This window comes from Varroa destructor, unplaced genomic scaffold (assembly GCF_002443255.2).
Source record: "Varroa destructor unplaced genomic scaffold, Vdes_3.0 BEIS01000002.1, whole genome shotgun sequence".
NCBI classification, from domain to species: Eukaryota; Metazoa; Arthropoda; class Arachnida; order Mesostigmata; family Varroidae; genus Varroa; species Varroa destructor.
In genome coordinates, this window is record NW_019211455.1 from 56,117,709 (window position 1) to 56,139,417 (window position 21,709).

Below are 21,709 nucleotides of genomic sequence, written 5' to 3' on the forward strand. Positions count from 1 at the left end.
GCGGTGCTTTTTGTCTTGGTTTGAACTTTATGCGTGTAATGAAAAATTATAAAATTCCATTGGGGACAGACATCCCGTTTTTCTCGATCCAGAACGTAACTGAGAACCATGAATTGCACGATTCTATTCGGCTGTGTAGTCAGAGTTGTTTTTTTGTTCAACATTACTTTTTCCTGATCTTTCGATAGGATGACTCATGCCTTGTCTGTGCCCCAGGCGGGGTTTCGGCATAGAATGGTTGCGAAAAACGTACTAGATTTACTTCGAAAAGACAGCGCCTTTTTCATCTTGCTTCGTTGCAGTCGTTAGCTAGAGTATGAGCATATTTAGTTTCATGCTCTTATAGCCAAGCTAGAGATGACTTATGAATGAAGTTAAATAGGTATAAGTATGTGTACGTTTAACTAACCATCTATCGATAATATTAGTATCACCGGCTTCCTCGCGGTCCAGCTAAAGACCAGCTTTCGTTGCAGCTGCAGCTTGTGTTGTGTCAAACGACTTTGCTCTACGTAGACCACTAATGGTATCCTTTGTCAAGTCTCACACTCGTGCTAGTCTAATGGTTCTCTTAATTCCATCGATGGCGCTTCAGATCTACTTACGAGTAGTTCAACGGGGGCATGGAAATGGGGTCACCACGGACGGCCAGCTCTCAACGGCCAATGCGTACCTATTGCCCGAAGAAATAATGGCAGTCATGAAAACGCGTTCGTTGACAACAGGGTATTTTTCTTCAAGTTTAGGATTAATTTCGTGCTTGCACTTCGCATGTAAATTGCTAATCACGAAAAACATATATATTGGCCGGTCTTGCTTATTATTAATATGATTATTATACTACTATTACCAGTTGCCTTTGAAGTGACTGATGCAGTCATTCGTGGATTTCCTAATGTAAGCACGAACTCCGTACTAAATGAATCCAATAGAAATGAAAAGCGAGGTTCCTTTTCAAATCGGTCGTTAATGTTTCCCAACTTTCCATATGAACATCGCAGCTATTTCAGTAAAGCCAAGCAGTCGGCCGAGTGTGAGCAATTCCACCTCAGCGTCAAGTCTGCTATCTTTATTGGGGTGCAAAGTACTGCGTGAAGCACGACTAGATTTCCGCTTCTTCGATAATATTCTTCGCAGTGAGCACAATGTCCTTATTCCCTACCGACTTTATAGACCTGTTGAGGTTACTACGCGAGTCGTAGCGACGTTGAGCGAGCCTAACATCTCACATGTTCCGAACTGACTGATGCGAAGCATCCGTTCAGTGTGGCTCCATACATACGAATAGATGCTTTGTTTTAAAATTGCTATTTGCTTCAATCTAACGGTGTGAATACTAACACAGCATTTTTGCGCTAAGAACACGTTATCAGGCCATATGGATGAGGCAGGCCCATAGGTGCAAAGCCTAAAGGTACAAACCCCTCTGTCATATTGCTTAACTCAGAGTGGTCTACCCTGCGATACAAGCCTCTACTCTATCTCCAGTTCTGGGCTTGTCAGAAGGATCTGAGCATTGCGCCCTATTTGACGTTTGTTTACCACGACAAACAACTTTATACACTTGCGTGAACCCATTATAGTTTGAGGTAGACGTTGGGTCGAATGACGCGTGCCTAACAATAAATTTCCGTCGGTCGAGATCAGCATAAGCGTCTGCGAAACTAAGTGTTCAGGAACCCGCCATACCCAATGCATTAGATATTGTTTTCACGGAAGAAAGCCTTTTGGATGGTTTCGCAGATCAGAATACGAATCCTATATTTGTGCCTTTCTTGGAAACCTCTGACAGCTTAGGTCCTGTTATCGAAAATAAATATTATTGGAGATATAAATCTTACATAATTTGCGATTGTACTTCGTCATATGCAGCTATCAGTAACAGCTTATATGTGAGTTTCGGCTTAACGTTATTGGATTTTGAAGGCACCTTTGAGAAACTTTTCGTCCAACTGCCTTTCTTTCGAGACCTGAAACAAAAAATAGAATAGGAGATACCATAACTCAAATTTCTGAATTTCTACCAGAACATTCACATGGTTGCATAAGATAGTGACATCGATGTTTTATATCGTTTTACTAGACCTCTTTGCTGCCCGCCAATCAGAAGAAAAACAATTTGCACTAATTAATAGACTTTCTATTATAATTATTTTAATCTTTTACCCATGATGAGACAAAGATCAAAGGGTAGCGAAGCTCTAGGAAGGTTCTGCAGATCACGCTTCTTAGGCATTTTTAATCTCTAGAGGAGCATCGGAGTTATTGTAAGGTGCCTCAATCCTGTGGTAGCTCAGTTAAAGCTTAATGCTTCGAAATCCCATGGTTTTTATCGAATGGTAGGTTATAAATATTGACATACATACATACATACATACATACATACATGAATGTATCATGTAAGCGGCAAAACCAGCAAATTTCAAAGGAAGATTACTGATTTGGGTTTCATCTAATGTGACTACTCGTAGCTCAAACAAGAAGTTGAAACAGCTCTAAAAAATTCTGGTAGACATTTTTGAACCCTACTTGTTATTGAACTTTAACATCATCTAGTTCGAATTACTCTTTGATGCAGTGTTCCGCACAAGAACCAAGTTCAAGGGTCAGATGTTACGTTAAGTTAAGCTATAGAAGTTACGAAATGATTAGCCTTTTAAACAGTTGAGGGTTATTGAACAACGTCGCTAGAAAAGTACAGAAACTATAATAAAGCCAAAATCTTTAACACTTAATTAGGCAATTTCTATATTTATATCGGTTGAAACGAAGTACTAGATACTAGGGAACAGAAATAATCGTGTTATTATCCCTAAATATATAGCGTCCAATACATTTACCCAATTTAATTAATTCAATTAACAGCGAGTCGTTGGAAAGTGCCATTAGTACAAAGCAATGTCCACCTAGCAATAGTATATTAGAATGGTTAATTTTTCTAAGAGCCTTAGTCGGTCATAGCCAGCTATACGCACATACAAATATATTCAGATTTCGAAGAATCCCTAAACCAACGGTGATTCTACTGAACGAATATAGCCGGAGCGGTCTAAAACCTTGCTTTTTGCGCAAAAACCTTCGCATTATTTAAAAAATTGTATTTTTTTTAAAGTGTTTAGAGACATCTAACCCACTTCGTGTAGTTCATAATTGCCAAACAAATCTATTGTTTGATGCCGAATTGGCTAGGTATGATAAACATTTATTTTGTTAAGCTTGTATAGTTTTACTGTTACTACTAAAGTCTTGAGGAAAATGCAACAAGTTTTGGTCAATAGTAAGAAGACGTATTTATTGTGTAACGACAAAGAATGCGTCTATTATAGTCCTGCAATGGGAAGTATTCTTATAAACGGATCACAAGAACAATTATATTAACAATGCAATAATACATTGGCGGAACTGGCGTTAGTTGACAGGCATCGTGAGGTTACTTGTTGTTGCCCCTTAACATTAGGTGCATAAAAGCACGTCTCGACCATTATTTTAGTTAATGTATGTATGTATATATGTATGTATGTATGTATGTAGGTGTGATGTATTACCACCAACATTTATTGCGATACTTTTATTATATATGTGCATCAATATTAAGTGGCAAATATAACTAGCTGTTTAAAGTATGGACCGTGCACGGGCAATTTCTGACATGTTAATGAGAAAAATACGAACTATTACCTAATAGCTCAATACTAAATTACAGATGTTATCGAGGGTACGATGTCTAAGCTCGTCTGCAACAACTTAGTTCATTGTGGATTAGAAGCCGACGTATTCTGAGCTTTACGTTTATCCGAAAAGAGGACACCAGGAGCAGGCCGCAACCGGCATCTAGATCTACATCTTACTTAAAAATTACAAGAACTTTGATAGTTAGGTATCTACATTTTATGGTTTGCGATTTAAAATTATTTTAATAGTAGATGGTATTTTTTTTCTAACTTTGAACTAATCGTACTTTGCAGAAACAGAATAAAATGGAAAAAGTTTGTAAATAGATGTAATGAAGCAATATTTATCGGACTGCGTAGCAGAATGCCCCAAATGCTAACAGCGATCGCTCAAGTGTCGCCGTATATATGTGCTTGCCTGCTTGCTTATATACGTTCTAACAAATAGTTTTCAATGCTGCAAAGCAATATATTAAAAGTACGTTAACAACAACATTAAATCGCGTTTGTCTCTAGTCGTCCTTATCTAACGATGCTATGGCACTTTCAGTCAACATATCGCGCCACCATCAACTTTGAAATCCGTACCATCAACGGCTTGACCATCAAGTACTCCATCCGTCCCACGTATGCTATTTGTCGATGTATTCGTGTCAATTTTCATTAATGTATTCTTCTGAGCGATTTCAGCGGCAAGGCGCGAGACATTTACTGGCGTTCGATGAGCAAATTTTTGTTTATTGCAGAAATTTGCGCGAAATTTAATCGCTTACACTGCCATTACGGAAAATCAGATAGCGTCGAGTCTGTACTCACGCACTCTGATGGTGGCCATCAGTACAAAGCTATCGTTATCACACGAAAGTCACTTCTTTCCCAAAGCGAGTAGAAATCTGTGAAAAGTGTGGTAATATTTGCTGTGTGTGTTTTTCGAATGGATGGAGTATAGCTCTCAGAACATCAGCTTGTGAGTGAGTGTAGAACTGGTGTATTTGGTGCCGACTCTCTGTTGTTGCCGTTCATGATACAGTTGTGTGCGTAAGAAACCGGTGGAAATCCGTGAGTTTTCCTTTTTTGTACAGCTTTCTTGTCTGGCCGAAAGCGACCCGAAATAGTCAAATAAAAGACAGAAATACAAAACCTTAAAGATGACGAGTATCCGGTGTGCGACAACTGAAGATTTGATGAATATGCAACACTGTAATCTACTTTGCTTGCCAGAAAACTACCAGATGAAGTACTACTTTTACCATGGCTTGAGCTGGCCACAGTTGAGCTACGTGGCTGAGGATGGACGGGGCGAAGTGGTCGGATATGTCCTCGCCAAAATGGAAGAAGAAACTCAGGACGATGCTGAGCCCCATGGACACATCACGTCACTGGCCGTCAAGCGCTCGCACAGGTAGGTGATCACTAAAACAGAGAGATTCGGTGAGAAAGCTACGCTCGAAAAAAGTGTTATCATTTTATAAAATGTCCCAATTTTGCTGGTTATATTATGTAACTTACATTTAGATGTTTTCGTAACGAGTAGGTTCAGTACTCAATTTTGAGTTTTTATCGTTGACAGCTGTTCGAACAAAGTTACTTTAATTCGATTAAGAACAATCAATAAATCGAACTCGACTGATAATGGGAATAATTATCATTGGAAGCTTGAACAAAGTGCATTGTTTCGGAAAATATTGACGACGGCATCGATTTCGGCTATTTTACTTATAGCTGTATTTTGTCGTTTAAGCAAATGTTACATTCTGTCCATATTTCTCTATTGTAATACAAAAAATTAATCAGAAACTATCGGAACTGTTTTTAAGGCATACATTATCTGGTGGGAAGCTATGTTGATCTATATTATTTTTCCGGAGATTGAATATTGTACGGATTACTATCTAATTTCATATAATGAGGCATATGTTACACATATAAAAATATATATATCTTTTCGCAGTGATCTTGATAGCGACTTTAGTAATATTGATGATTTGTACGTGGGCTTGGCTCAACGAAAGAGCGCTTTAATGAAAACTCTTACACTGATAGAAACACTCACTTTCGTGCGTAATAATTTAACAATAACCCCCTAAGTAATTAAATTGCATATGCTAGCAGGTCATACGGTTGGGTTAGACGCATATGTTTGATAATGAATAAATTCATGTTTCGAAGTTACGACTTAATAAAAATTATTGACTGCTTTCGTTAATAGGTAAATAAAAAAAAAAACTGTAGGTGTAATAAGGAGGAAGTGAAAGTGAGTTTTCATAGTAATATACCAAAGTGATCTGTATCTTTTAGGCGACAGCCCATAGTTGATGGTTAGGTATATTTATTGTATATCGTTGAAAATTTCTGTTTGAAAAGCTTTAAGAAAATCGTATTCATCAATTCCTGGCACAATGCAATATTCCATTTGGAGTGAGTCGAATGGGAATGTCTCTAGTGGTGGGATTTGCCAGCTGCCATCTCTCGACTGCCTGTATAATGCAAACTGAGTCGAAATGTATTGAGCCGAGCCGAAAGGTGCAATTGCAATACGACTTGTTACTACTGCGAAGCCTTTCGGCGCAATTATAGAGTCAATAAATAACCTATTCAAATATATCGCTAAATCTGTAGTGAACAGCTTTAGTCCATTCGCAAAGTGTCGCTTTTTCCACAGTGAAAATATGATTTTCCAAATCGCGACAAAAAAAAAACTTTCTTAGAAAATTAACTGTAAACATTGCTGATGAGAAAATCTAGTATAATTAAAGTTAATATTTTACCCGTTCATTACTCCATTTTTTGCTTGCTACTATTTCAAATTTCAGACGCTGTGGGCTGGCACAAAAATTGATGAATCAGAGTAGTCGAGCAATGGTTGAATGTTTCAACGCCAAATACGTTTCATTACACGTCCGACGCAGCAATCGAGCGGCTTTACATTTGTATCAAAATACGCTGGGTAAGTCAAACGTGGAATTAGAAATGGGAACTGGATCATGTTTTAAGTTTTACGTTAATAAATATGGATATATTTGAATTTTTTTGAGTATTTAGCTACATAATTAGCAGATCACGCTAGAAAACTTAGGACCATAACTTGCTTAAACAAAATATTAATTTTAATTTATACACAAGGTTGCTTACAGGAAAACGCGCAACTGTCTATAGGCTTAAAAACTAAATATGTCCCTTTGATATAAAGATGTCTAATTAACAATTCCTTTTTTTAATTCTAATTCAATTTTTAATTAAATTTTTTTCCAAAATTGCCTTTTTGTTATGGAGGCTATCACGTATACTCAAAGAATGTATATCGCAGAGAAGTCTCATTTTGTATACAAAAATTATACAATAAAGCACAAATGTATGTTTGAAGAACTCAAAGAGAAATTTCAGAAATAAACTCAGAGATATGGGTAAAAACCGTCAAAAACAGTTGCACGAATAGTCATTAAAGGCCAGCGGAAACGTGCGCCAGATGGACGGATCTGGCACACGTTTCTACTAAAGAAATCCTACTTGCTTTATTTGGCACCCATTAAAAACTTGTTTCACTAAATAGAGTAACCCCTTACAGTTACCCGTAATCAATGTGGTGTCACAGTTACCCGTAATCAATGTGGTGTCATTACTAACAGATATCTTTTCCATTTCTGAAACTTTTACTTCGATTTCGAATGCATATTAGGATTCGCAATTAGTGATATAGAAGCAAAATACTATGCTGACGGAGAGGACGCGTTTGCCATGCGAAGAGATCTCGTGAAATTCGCCGAAAAGGAAGGGCTCGTACCTGCTGATCCTGAGGCATTCTATGCGGTTAAAACTGGAAAAAAAAAGGACGCAAGCGGACAGCAACAGCAACAGGGCCAAGGCGAACAAGACTAGAGCAGCTATAAAGATTCCGTACAGAATGCTGCTCAGGATATTAAGTGGGAGCTGACTGAAGCATGAGTCGTTAAACAAAGGGATGAAAGGCGAAGATTGGGGGGGTTGGGTAGAATGGGATTGAAAAAATGGACGATCATTTCTTTTGAAGGACTTTACTCAGTTGGCGAGTCTAAAGGCGTAAGTGTTTGTTGCTCAAATCAACTCACTTCTAGGTGTAAAAAACGATAGATTATTGTTGTGACTGAATAAATTGAAGGGTGAAAAACGAAAAGATCGAGCCTGAATAAAATTATTTATATAAGATCTCATAAGGTGTACGTTAATATTTCATATCGTGTGTTTATTGATTTAAGTTGTACTTTCGACAAGCTGGGCGATCGCTAGTGGTCAGACTGGGAATTACATACTCTAATTTCGATAATGGTATACAACTATATCATTCCATAGCAAATGTGCGAGAATGATACAGACCTGATAGACGTACCTCACATTTTTAGCTTTTCACTATTATAATATTCTTTAAATGTTTTTTTTAATAAAACTAAACTCGAGGGTATGACCACTGATGGATATTCATTTTTTGAAAATTTAAAAAAATATCGACTTCAATTCTCTTTATAAAAAAAAGGCGAGAGGTTAAACAATACCTATTCCTTTTGTGCTTTATCCTCCCGATTATGTCTCATATGAATTTCATACACAAATTTCTTATCAATCGGTGCCTTAAACATCAAAATTTTTATTTGGTTACAGACGACCGCTGGGCGTCACACGGTAGCGCGTTTTCCCACGTGGTGCCTGAAGCTTTCTATGCTTTCTGATTTCGATTGCAATAATTGAATACAAAGCGTGGTAAAGTACCGGAGTGCATCGGATTGAACCATAGGAATTCGGCCCTGTAAACGATTAGAATGATATCTTACTTACGACTTCTTCTGTATTATATGTTGTGGTGAGGTGATCAGACTACCCAAAATAGACTAAGATCAAGTATGTTAATTAAACTTGCGAAAGTATATTTGTAAATGTACACGCCATTGTTGAACTGAAAATTTGGAAGACTTAACTCAGCCTCTTGGTTTTGATGTGATCTCACATCTTTTACATTGTAACTAATTTTCTTGGTAAACGACTAATCGTTATAAGCAGTATACTTTACCATTCTATATAATGGATATTGTAGTTGACAACGTAAGTTTAGCTTAGTGTACATATTATTATTAGGCATACATTAACTGCACCACGTTTGATTTTAGTTCAGTTTGTTTTTACTTATATTAAAATACTTGATAAAAAATATTTTGTATTATGAACACATTGTTCAGTTCCGAAAATCAACCCTCAGTGGTCGTTCCTCTAAGGTTGCAGCACTACAGGAATTGATTAACTATTGGCCTTGATCGAAAGCATAGCACGTGGATGGCCTGAAAGTTTTATGAACGGAGATTGGTGTGTAGAAAAATTGCGAGAAGGTGGCCAGATGTCAGGACCCGAAGGACAAAGACGAACTGTCGATACACAGGAGGCCTCTCACGAACGCAGACCTTGGAGTCTAAAAGCTCTGTCGGCCGAAACTGGTACTTAAGGTGTAACATGTTACTGAATTATGACCCAATTATTGAGAATAAGGAAAGAATAAAAAAAATTAGTCCTCCAGTGAATCAACTCTAGGCCAGTTGAACATGGGTGTGGCGTATTCCCTGTGCGTTTTGCAGAACAAAAAACTCGCCTGGAGCACATAGGTGCCATAGACGAGGCATGCATCAATCCCTCTCAGGCGACAGAATGGCATCGCTCTGGAGATAAATTGAATTCGGCGGTAGTCTCGAGTTGGTTCGAACGTAACGAAGTAGTGCACTTACCATGGACATCAGGGGCGTCTACTGCTATGAAATATTCCGCGAAAATGAAACAACGAATATAGCCTGTTATGTTAAATTCTTTAAGACCTTTATGAACTGTTGGCACAATAATCGAGAGTGCGCAGCCTGGTCACTTGATGACATCGCTAGACAGACTTCAGTGATTTCCTGAAGTGAACGAAAAATATCCAACGTTGGCTTTAATTTGCTTATTCTCTTAATCCAAATCTGTGCAGTTACGAGGCCTTCCATGCCCTAAACAAGGCAACTGGTCGGCAGGCACATCCCATTATCGATTCATTTTTAGAAACCATAAATAGAGAGGTTACGTATTGAAATGCGAGTAGTAGGTAAATGATTGATCAGAAGCTGCTGAAGCGCTGGGGCAAATATGTAAAAAAATAAAGAAGAGTACTTAATACATATTAAGGTCTAGAAGATATGGTGAATGCAAAAGGAGTATCTTACTCAATATCTTGCAAAGCAGTTTTTACAAAATTAGCCGTTGTCGTGGAAAATGGTTACGTCGTCTCGTATATTGGGTCTTTTCTGTTGGATAGCTTCATTCGCTTAAACAATGGGCCATACCTTCGTTTGAAACTCCAAACTGTAGATTGCTGAGATCGAGGTCGTTATTTCATCTCTGACACATAATTACCAAGCGAATGGGGTGGAAATGTAGTTTAGTCAAATCATTTATTTGAGGAAATTGCTTCTTACGTGTCATGTATTTTTTTTTTCAGAACTTTTCTCAGAACCAAAAAAGCCCTTAAGTTGTTTGTTAAACTGAAAAAACTTATTCACCGGTATTGCATACATATATGCTTGTTGCTGATGGACGAACCTATATAGAGGCAGTTGATATAGCCCTCAAAGGTGGATCTGAAGGATAACCCTTCTAAAACAAGATTAGTACTTCTCGAAGCGTCCCGTAACAGATCGGATGAACAATACAATGAAATCGTTGCAAAAAGCGTTATTCGTTGATAAAAAAAGAAGGCCGAGAACCCTCATGCGAGAAAAGGTTTAGACGTCTTTAATCTCCGATGGATTTTTTTTTCAAAAAATGGTGGAATGCGTAAAGGAGATACCGGACATAAAATTCGAAACACGAAGTCTCTTTCGGAAAATAAGCAGGGCGACCCAACAAGCCTAGATAGGAGACGTATGTCTGTGCTAGATATAGTTGTAAAGCGTATCAAGTTGCAAGACGAACTTTTCAAAGCCACTGATTATGTATGTAAGTATGATATTTGAAGAGAGTGTTGTTTCCTTTCATCACTTAATATTACAGGTAGTGCGAAGGCTGATGCAATTATTGTCGCATCAGTGTTCGCTTTATACTGCTCAACTAATACGGTCAAGGATTACGGAGAACAATTCAGTTCATAATCAAAGCGCCGCTATCAAATGAAGCACTGGGCAGCAGTTTTTCGTATTTTTAATATTTGCAGGGAGAGACGTTTTTTATAGCCTGGGATGGATTTTTAATTTGTTTATTACTGTAATTTTTAATTTGGAATACTATAGCTTCTGTAAAAAGTGGTTGGAATGTAAAATTTCCTTTTGTGAAAACACAGTACAAAGAGATTATATGTTTGAAAGTTGTTATGTGGTGTAGTTTTGCTTTGTATTTTCTTTTTTCTTTTACCGATGCCACAGTAATACTTCAAAAATATATCTGAGCTCTCATTTAACTAACTACGTAATCGACCGCATGCCTTTTAATGAGTACTGGAGTACACTGTGACAATAACATCATTTGACCCGAAGTGGTAGTTATTACTTCGTGTACAGCTAGAAGCCAAGTTCCAACGCCTTTCCCTATATTGAACTGCAAAAAATTATAAATGATCAATCCAGCTTAACATAACTGAAGGAAGCTGCTGCTTTATACTACATGTTAACACAAATCAGTTTTTATAAGCTAGCATTAATAGCTAATGCACATTCATAACGAGACAAGACCTCACTGTTCCATGTTAATGTTTTATAGTTACCCGATTTCGTATGATGCGATTTAAATTATAAAGCCATTGTAAAGGGCTCGTTCAAGACAAAGTGGTTGATCTACTGATGGCAAAGTAGAGACGAGGACACGGCGAATGGTTGGCCACCATGTTTGCAAAAAGGATTGGCTCATCAGCCTAAAAGTAAAGCAATTTTTTACTATATTACCGGCTAATAGCCACTATGTTCGCAAATCTACACCGAAGCACACGGCGCATAGACATACACTTTATTGACAGACATTCGAAAAGGCAATGAATAGCCTAGGTGATTATTGCATAAAAAAAATCACTTCGTTGCGAGTTAGTGCGATTTGAATCTTGAAGTAACTTAGTTATGATATATGTACTATGATTGCGATCAAACCACGCCGCAATATACGCATTTTCTTTAAAAGATCTAATTAAGCACAGCCTGATCCGAAAATAAATGTAGTACGCGGGACACGACTCAATCATTCTGAAACATTTGGATACTGAGCGCATACGTTTTATTCCCAGATTGTTGGAAAAAACACGGCTTCTTAACCGTTCCATTATCCTTAGATCCCTTGTGGCGGTAGACTTCGTCACTAAGCAGCAAATTTTCCGCTATAGTTAAATACTCGATGTTGACTTCTCAAAAAAGAATTTGCTTTCTGATGCCATTCATAGTCTGTTATTCTCTCAATCGCTATAAGTACAGGCGGACACCCAAAGATTCCAAAGATGTTCATCCCTCACAACAGGTCTAACTATACATATACCATTATTTACTATGCATGGCAAGTGCAAAAAGGTGACAAACCCTTTTGCGGATTTATTTTTCTGCATGGTTAGGTAGTATGGAACAGCCCCAGTGATAGATTAGTAGGTAACGTATTTGCCTGCTAATATTAGGGATACGTTGTAATGTAGGTTCGGACCCTGGCATAGACGGACTTGGTTTCATGCTGAGAGCCAGCCCGCTGTCTGATGGAATGCCTTACGCCGATACTGCAGGTAAAATTCAAAGCATAAAGGCACTATGGAACAAAATTTGAAAGGCGCAAATCGATTGTACAAATTCGACGTCTCAATACATCAGACTTTACGGCTTCCACTCTAAATAATTGCGTCCAAGCTTCCGACATCTCAGTTAAACTTCGCTTTCAAGCACTAAAGTATTATACTTCGTCGCCGTCGACGGCACGGCTTGAATAACGTTGAACGTCTTCAATTAGAAGACACTATGATACGTCCGTTGTTTTGAATCCTGCCAATGATAACTACTACACAATTCATATGAATAAAGTCATTGTTATATCGCATTTAGATAATTTTTTATATTGAGAAACAAAAAATTGTTTTTTTTTGAAACCGAGTTCAAGGTGTCGGCTTGTAACAACAAGAAGAATTTGAACGAGTGGAAACGAGAAGGAATTGAGTTGTTTATTGTAGCTATACGTCATTATAATGAAAAATAAACGTGGGTGTTTATCCAACAGTGACTATGCTTCGTTTCACACTTTGGAGTGAAGTTCTTATTATGTTTTTTAACCTTATTTGTGTCGTCAATAATTTTCAACACTGCTATTTTTTTTCATACACAGCACACTTCACTACGTTTTTAACTCATAATTCGTATCTTTTTTTAATTTTAGCCTTAGCGTATTTTGAGCAAGCTGATCTTTATCCATCTCTCATTTTGTCTCCATATGGCATATAATGCTCGCGAGCCTCAAAGAAAGTTCAAAGTGCAGCCGCCCGTAAGCTCAGTACATTAAAATATTGTCGTTCATATACATATGATGGATAACAACCGATTAACTTTAAGGCGACTCTTTTGTAGTATTCCCTTCTCTTTGACATCGGCTTCGTCTATTTTTTTTTTATAAAGTTCTCAGAACGCTTGGAGAACAAACAAAAGATCCACAGGGAAATACCAAACGGTCTCAGAGCGTGCGCACGCTATTTTTCCTATCTCCGAAAAGACAGAGGTCCTTACATCTCTGTACATAGCTCTCACATATTCTTACATAATAGCTATCTATATACGGACAGGCAGTTAAAGGCCGACAGCGCTCGACCTTTTTTCACGGTGAAAATGCAACGAATCCAAGTCAAACGCTGTGCTAGTCAATAGATCAGCCGGCTAACCAATCAGCCCGCTTACACTTAAGGATAGTATATTTAGGAAATACGGTGGCATAAATACGCGCTTATGAAAGAATATTGATCGCGTTATAGCACCCTAGTGAGAAAAAGTTCTTGTGGAATCTGACAGCTATTTTAAGGCGGCAGCTGGCAGTTATTTTATGGCGACGGTAGCTAACCCAGTACATTATCAGTTTAAACGATTTACTTTTGCAGATTTTGCGCGGAGCTTGTGGGTACAGAAGTATTGGAATAGCGTGGTTTGCCGGAGCGATGAAAGGGCTCCGTAGGAAAACTGTTGCATACATACAGATCCTGAAGGGTAGGAGCGTCTGGTTGGCCGTTGCCATACGAAGCGACATTGATTGTTTTGCCGGCAGATGACGATACAATTCGCTCGTCAAGGCTCCTTCCTGCGACGATCAATATACTAGTAGGTGGAGTTATTACACAAGTGTTGACCTGTTGGTCTTTGCTGTCAGCACCCACTGCCGCATCTGAGTTTCCATCGCACCCGTTAAGGTTAATAACATGTTTCGTCAATGCCCGCGCTTTGTACAGTATTCAACATAGTTGGCATGACAGGTCTTGTTTTCATAAGAGTTGCAATATCACGCGTTGCTTTTAAACCTATGGCAAAGTTGTACGTTAAGTTGACATATCTTCATCCAATTCAGTTTCAAATGCTTTAGTAAAAAATATTTTCAGTTACTCAGTAACTATACAAAGATTTTTAGAATAAATCTCAAGATTCGCATGGTATTCCTTTATCTTAAAAGGTTCCTTCATAAACTTAAAAAGTTTAAAAAAATCTAAACTTTTATCGTAACCGAGGCTGTCGGTAGACTCTTCAATAATATTTACTATCTGTACTGTCTGCAATGGTGTAAGCTACCCAATTTGCCAATAATTCATGAGCTTCAATGTGTAATCAAAAATACTGACATTTTACAATTGTTCGAGTGCTTGTAGATTCATTTTATCACGAGGGCTGGACATGAACTTTAGTTAGAAAAATGATTATGCATCGGCGAGATATTCCTTTGAAAAATCTATTCGGTAAGCGCTCTTCAATATTCTCTAACGTACAATCTTGGAAAATTTGAAGTTTTTTTTATTTAATAATAAAAGACTCACAAAGGATTCGACATTAAGATCTCCTAATGTTTTATAAAGAAAAGTTTTCTATTGGTTTAACATATAGCTGACATTAGAAATTCTAGGTCTTCAAGGACCATATCTCGTTTTGGAAATTTTGTTGATTGTTATCTGTGAGAATCTTTCATCGTCTAGTTTCGTACCTGTACTCTGGATCTATATAATTCCTGTGAAGTACTTACGGAGAGCAGTGCTTACAATGTATTAGTACATAATTATAATTGTTAACAAACGTCTTAAATAAAAACACAAAGAAAGAACGAGTTTCGAATGTAGCCGTGGAGAACTTCAAATAATCACGCAGAGGCGTTTTCCAAATAACTATTTACCACTAATGCTCTATTTCCCACATATCTTTTCCTATATCTGACCAACGCAGATTTGATGGCTGCAATTCTTTTTCTATCTTAACATTTTAAAATCTCTTAGAGGTAAAAGAGCGAATGTCAGTATTTAATGTCCCTAGTTTGTTTAGTACCATCGAATGTTTTTTTTATAAAGCGGTGTACTCAAATTAGTGTGAATACCACCAGAGTTGTTTCCGCATGTAATAATAAGAGCCTACTTATGAACAATAGCAACCAGCTGTGCCTGTGTGTGCTTATCAAAGTAAAATTAATCCTGCTCCTCTTTTTAAGACCACTAATCTTCAACCGACCAGAGAACCTGTTTGACAGATTAAACGTTTTTCGAGAATTTTTTCACGTGACTAATAACTGTAACAATAATAGTTACCTTTTGTGCATGAGTTCTCTCAAATGCTATTAAATATCTAAAGCGCCATGCGAAACTACACTGGGATTCAAACTACCGGAAGTTAATGAATTCTTTTACAGTACCATGTGTTTGGGAACTCACGTAATAGGTAAGCTGAATTGTGGTTCAAGCTGTTATTTCCAGAAAATACAGAATTATCTCCAAATGTTTTTAATTTGATTAGATCGAATGTTTCAAGTTAATCAAATTTCCAAATTAAAGTTTGGAAATTTTTCCAAAGAAAAAATGTTGCTTCTCGAGAACTCAAAGCCTATTCCTTGAATGATTTATAAAGCGAATAATTGATTTTATATGCATTTGTCCTACTAAAGAAGAACGTGTACTTGAGATCATTACTATTGCGTGGTAATGGGCTTTCAGGAAATTGTGGCTATTTCACTTTCTAAAATGTTTATTCGACCTGACTAAAACAGTTGAACCGATTGCTTTGCGGCGTGATCATTGAAAAAATCTATTGAAATTAGCTTAGAAATTATATCTGATATATCTGAATATATATAATTCTGTTAAAACTAAAGTTATTATAAAAGGTAATTCCACCATAAAAGAATGTTAAATCTTCCATATACATCAAATTTCCGTAAAAATCCTTTAAACATCTGTACAGGCATTATACAAAACTATCGCCACAAGAATATCAATGTACAACGCTTTAACTATACTTCCAGGTGACTGGATATCCTGCTCTATATGAATGCGTACCCCGTTCCCAAGAAACTGTCAATTCTCATGAAATAGTTTACACAGTCTTATTCAGAGACACGTGCTGATCTAAATTCGGACGCGGGCGTAGACGCACTTCGTTGAGGGCTAGAAGCCGGCCGTCTAAAACAGTGTCTTACAGCCTAAATACTAGCCGTAAAGCACGCGAAAACTTACCATAATTTGTTTTAAGTCAACAATTCTGTACATATGCTGCGATTGATGCAATGGACTTATGATCGAAAAAAAAAACAATCTGTTAAATGCACGTCCTCAGGCTATAACCTGCTTAATTATTCTTCCGCCGCTTAGGTCGGGGCGATAGTTGTTGTGGTGTTTACGATACGCGCCAACACCGATAGCGCTCTTTCAATACCATCTCCATATTTATTAATCTATCTGTTTGCTACAGTTTATGTTTAGTTTAAACAATCAGTTTGCTAACGTTAGTTTTTGCCTTCACCCCAAGTCGTTCTTCCACTCGCACCTCTTTCGTTACTTTGGCATTGAACAAAACTTCTGCGTTATATCAAGATATACTGTTGTTACTGGCACCGGATTCCAAGTAGCCATGCGCGTTTAAGGTACCTTCCGCTAATCAGCTAGCGATCGATCAACACCATTACGTTATGTAAAATATATGCTACAATTACGCAGAAATATATATTCACAGAAAACGATGGACCGGTGTACAACCATCAATCAATCAATCAATTATAAACGGAGATGATCGGGGTTTTGTCGGGGCATGCGTAGGTTCGATCTTGTTAATTACTAATCATTCCATTAGAATTCGTGTTCGGCTTCTCAGAAACAAAGCCTGCGCGGGCCACCGGTTAGCTTAAAGGTCTTTATTATATAGCTAAATGCATATTGTGTCTATCAACGTGGAGTTGTTAACAGTTCTCATTCATCATTAAAAGAGAATAAAAAGCGATAACAGCCAGTCTCTAACTAACCATCAGGCCATTGGGAAGGTTTCTGCGGCCGAGTACTGGGTACGTGTTGAAATCTGAAGCTAATTTCTAGCGATTAACTTTCACCAAGTAAGCGATATCGAATGTTACAGCTGCATGATTTTGGTGTATGCGAAACTGAAATATCAGCTCCAATTAGAATCTGGCGTTTTTACGTAGATACCGAGTACATAGTTGTCCGTACCCATGTTAAACTCAGATGATCTGGGCTCATTGACATCCATTACACAGTTGCGTTGCCGGTCACGTAAGCTGACCCCCATGTTCTAGTAATGACACAGGGTCACTCTGTCTGATAACCTACAAATTAGCAGTATCTGCAGACTCAAACAACAATAAAGCAATTCTTTAGTTGGCCTTGATGTTATAATGCTATTGTTTTCTGAGGGGCTCTTTTCCCGCACTTATGAACTTATCAGTCGGTCCTCGGCTAGTAAATGTCGCTAGGATAATGGTTTACTCTCTAGATTGTTCGTAGTATTGCTAAACTACAGTTCGTGCTTTTCCGACGCCAGCACAAACTGCGAGATAAACACATCGGATTGTAAAGGTACCCCGCACACTTTTTGCTTATAGACGTATTCGACGCAGAGAATGTTCAAGGTCGTAGTGCCCGAAAACAGGGCGACTCCTTTGTTGTTCCATGTGAGTGAATAAGAAATCAATGTTGTTCCATGCAACGTAGCTATCTTTCCAGACAAGGCAGCTTCCTTACTTGATTCCGGCGCTCCTAGCCGGAATGCACATGGTTGCAGACACTATCTCCGATCGCCTGGCCTGGCATTCTGTGGTGTGTAGATCGAATATTCCAACATGCAGGGAAATTGCTGGATGGATTAATGTCACTGCATGGTTTGAGTGCATGAGGCATCAATTATATTACAGTCTTTGGCTGACTGCGTCCCTTGACCTAGCTGCCGATTATGCAGTAGGCGGTAGACCTCAGAAAGGGAAGAGGGTGATGAATGGAACAAAATAAAAGCTTGCGGCGTTCAAAGGAAGCGACGCTTCCAGTCAACATCAGATGATACTTTTTTTGGTATATTGGGAACATTTCCTTCGCAGCGGGCGTATTGCACTTAGTAGCTAGGTGTTAATACATTTTGAATTGGTCATTAATAGGCGTTATAATGACATTTAGGCTATTTAAACATAAGTGCACTATGTTTTTCATTAAAGAATTCAAATAGTCCAGAACAGTTGTGGAGTCTCAACACATAAAAACTCGACCCACAATACTCGTGCTTGGGTTCCTTATAAAGAATATCTCGTAGAAGCTGAAACATTTAGATAGTCGTCCTTTAATTACGCCCCTTAGATACTAAAACCCCCATTCGGGGATTCAAGGTATTTACCAATAGTTTATTCATGCTGGGCCAAATGACAAAATTATAACTGTTGTTTCATAGTACATAGAGCACAACGGGATCGTCACACTCCATCCAATTGATCTAATCAAAGTGATCTATTTATGAGATCAGCAGTTTCTGACGACCAGCGTTAAAGAACAGCGGTACCATTCGCGACTACTCCAGCTTAGTCTAATCAACGCCAACCACTCGTTTGCTTCGCGCCTCAACCAAGAATCCAAACAAACATCGAATCGACACAATACTACGAAATTAATGCCGTATAAAAAGTAAGACTTTTTGCGTTCAACGTCACACCGCCAATGATGGCACGATAGAAACCTTTGCATAGTGCAGCGCACTCGATTTACATTTAAGACTCGTTTAGTTACGCTAATGATACGATCATAAGGGTTTGCCAAGTTACTATTGCTATCGGATCGGCGTGATCAGCACCTGTCAACAGCGACACTGACATCGAGTCCGATGGTGACACCAGGGCGATGCCGCTCACGGCGCTTGTCACCCAACGAAAATGACATCGCACTGTTGTTCTTGATGGTAATGGTGATTGGGCATGATGAGACGAGCTTGTCAAGTAGATTGTGTGAACTGAGAAAGCAATGGGTCTCGTGTTTGGGTTCTACCGATCGGTTCACCGTAGATTGCGCTGGCGGCGTTGTAACAGTCGTAGTTTCTGTTGGTCTAGAATGAATGAGAGTGTATTATTACAAGATGACAGCGTTCGATTTACGCGACGCTTTGAATCCACTCAATTCTCAGGCCAAGCGGGACATTGGCTTTTAGGCAGGGATGAAATTCGAAATGCAGCCTAATTAATTGAGTGCATGGAAAAATTTGAATGGAATGCTGACAAAGAGAGGTCCTCTGCTTAGAAAATGCCTATTAGAATTCTATAATCGAGCTTATTGGAAGCATGCAGTGACTAACAGAATGTCGACTCAATAGAATATTGTCTCCGGGTCTTGTCCTCACCTGCAAGCACCATATGCTTCAGTAGCCCTTCAAGTCGATCATCTAGTATCATCATTTCAAGAATTAACAAGCGTTCTGTTGAAGAGACACTGTTGTCTTACAAATAGTAATTGTATTCTCTGTCTGCGGTCGATGCGATGATACTGCACGAAGTTATTCTTAGTTTGTTATTTCCTTTGTAAAGACATTGCAAAGATAGCTGATTTGATCATGAAACATAGTCACTTACAACATCTATGACCTTCTCCCAGCAGTCAACATTGCCAATACGCAGTGTCTCTGCCTACTAAAATAGGCGAACGTCAGCAGCGGTACTTGGTAGAGGTTGAAATGAGCGTGCTTCCAATGAATAGCCTTTTACAATGCAATTGATTGACAGGGGAACAATCTTATATTTCAACACAGTTTGAAGTTCGATTGAATGATGCCGTTATCCGGCAATGTTTCCTCAGTAGGAGGCGTTTTATCAGCTTAGTTGTTCGAATAGTATTTTCGTACTTTTGATACTGCTCTTTCCGAAGCTTTGCTTTGGTGCAATTAGACTGAATTCCCGGTTCGGCCGAGGCCTTGCCTTGCAAGCGTTTTTTTTTTCGCAGTGAACTTATACGACCACGAGGCATTTTCGATAACATACCTGAAAATATAAAAACTGTTGGATCTCGTATTGCTGCTTATACGGCTGGAGGTGAGGATATCAAAGGATTACAAAGCTGTCAGTTAGCATGTGGGGTTCCAGAGCTTAATTCGTATCATTTTTCCACGTGCATGACGAAAGGTCATCGAAATTATCCAGAGTCGCCTCGATTATCGGTCTGATTTTAGAGAGCCTTTCATCATAGAGTCCTATTGGGGTACAATTCTGGTTAACATAGACGTACTTTTCAATTTAAATAACTAAAGTAAGTCAACGTACGAGGCACAAGGTAGCCTTGGACGCCTATTTTTGGATGTCTTAATGCGGCATAAAAGGGAACTATGGCATGTCTTTGATCATTTAAGAACATCCAATTTCTAGACAGGGACCATTTGAGTGACTTCTGCATTAAAAGGAATGCTAATCTTTTGCTGCAAACATCTCAAGCTTATATCTGAAACACATTCGTTCGTACATTTTATTTGCGCAGTATAAAATATTTTGGCTTGAGTAAATATCGCAATATTTCACGAAGAACTAATACACGGCACTTTGATCTCTTTGGACAAAGCTCCTTTCCAGTTTTCGAATCATCTGAAATCTAATAATTCGAAGTATAACAATCCTTCAACATATTCAATTAAAGAGCAATATGGACATGTTTTTCCTTCTTTATAATTGTCTCACAAACATTTACAACGTCCCCATTTTCGTCACATAGAGGATCTGTATTGTGCGTGTAGTTTCTGAAAAAAAATTCATTCCAAATATTAGGCATGTTCAGTTGAACGCCGTTAGAACAATACAAACGTTTGTCGCTCAACTGCCACGAATTAATTTCTCTTGTGCAAATACTTTCCAATAATAGGCTACAATTAATTAATGACAAATTAGAAGGAGCTCATTTTTCTTGTTACCTCGTTAAGGACAATACTTGAACCTGAAAAGTTGCTAGCGTAGGTCTTTTGGGTCATTCCTGTGTAATGTCGTCACAGAGATGTAGCTGATCAATTATTAATGAAAATCCCTAACGACTGAAAAACTTCACAGAGGTTTTAGTGATGATTGACAGTCGTGTACGTATTGCGGCGAGAACAGCGCGCACCAACCGCTTATAAATATTGGTTCACGCATATTTATTCACCTACTAACTCATTATAGCACGAACTGTTCCTTTCATTATCATAGTAAACCTGTTATATATACATATTATAGTTTTACTATTTTACCTTAGCATCAAATCTTAGATATGCTAATTCAATTATTTTGCAATAAAATATTTTATCTTTGCAGTACGAAAGATCTTCGATCTAATGAAAAATCCTTTTTGTCTATTTTTAGAAACAAATTGAAAATTTTCATTAAAAGCAGCATTCTTACATGAAGTATTCCTACTCAGTATAATGTCGCGAGTTGCCTCAATAGGCCCCTTGTTATCGGCAACACAGAACTGTAGCTAGCAGGACTCTAGCCGAAAAGCTTCTATGGCATTTTCATTATCAAATCCGTACCTTCTAGTTTTGTTTGCTCCCAGTTTAGGCTCAACTAACTAATTAAGCAATGTTCGATTAAAAGTTTTT

The 21,709-nt window shown here is 38.1% G+C and overlaps 1 protein-coding gene and 1 long non-coding RNA gene across 12 annotated transcripts in view; one reads left to right on the forward strand and one right to left on the reverse strand.

The window, feature by feature from the left end:
* Positions 1–4,331: 4,331 nt before the first annotated feature.
* LOC111244555 (N-alpha-acetyltransferase daf-31-like) lies at positions 4,332–9,231 on the forward strand. 4 transcript variants are annotated; one of them, XR_015320310.1, is made up of 5 exons: positions 4,332–5,073; positions 6,485–6,618; positions 7,348–7,727; positions 8,304–8,502; positions 8,912–9,231. XR_015320310.1 is itself a non-coding variant. In XM_086979129.1 (3 exons), exons 1-3 carry the CDS (start codon positions 4,820–4,822, stop codon positions 7,545–7,547), a joined length of 588 nt encoding a protein of 195 aa, XP_086835255.1. In that variant the 5' UTR covers positions 4,332–4,819; the 3' UTR covers positions 7,548–7,873. The 4 variants fall into 4 exon arrangements, 1 of the variants encoding a protein (XP_086835255.1); XR_015320311.1 differs by having other exon boundaries at positions 4,332–4,730; positions 4,893–5,073; positions 8,304–9,231; XR_015320309.1 differs by having other exon boundaries at positions 8,304–9,231.
* The window catches only part of LOC147758031 (uncharacterized), a 50,562-nt gene continuing 33,231 nt past the window's right edge, over positions 4,379–21,709 (reverse strand). For all 8 annotated transcript variants that reach the window (XR_015320320.1, XR_015320319.1, XR_015320321.1 and 5 more), the window contains one exon: positions 4,379–19,204. This is a non-coding gene — a long non-coding RNA (uncharacterized LOC147758031). The remainder of the gene's footprint in view (positions 19,205–21,709) is intronic.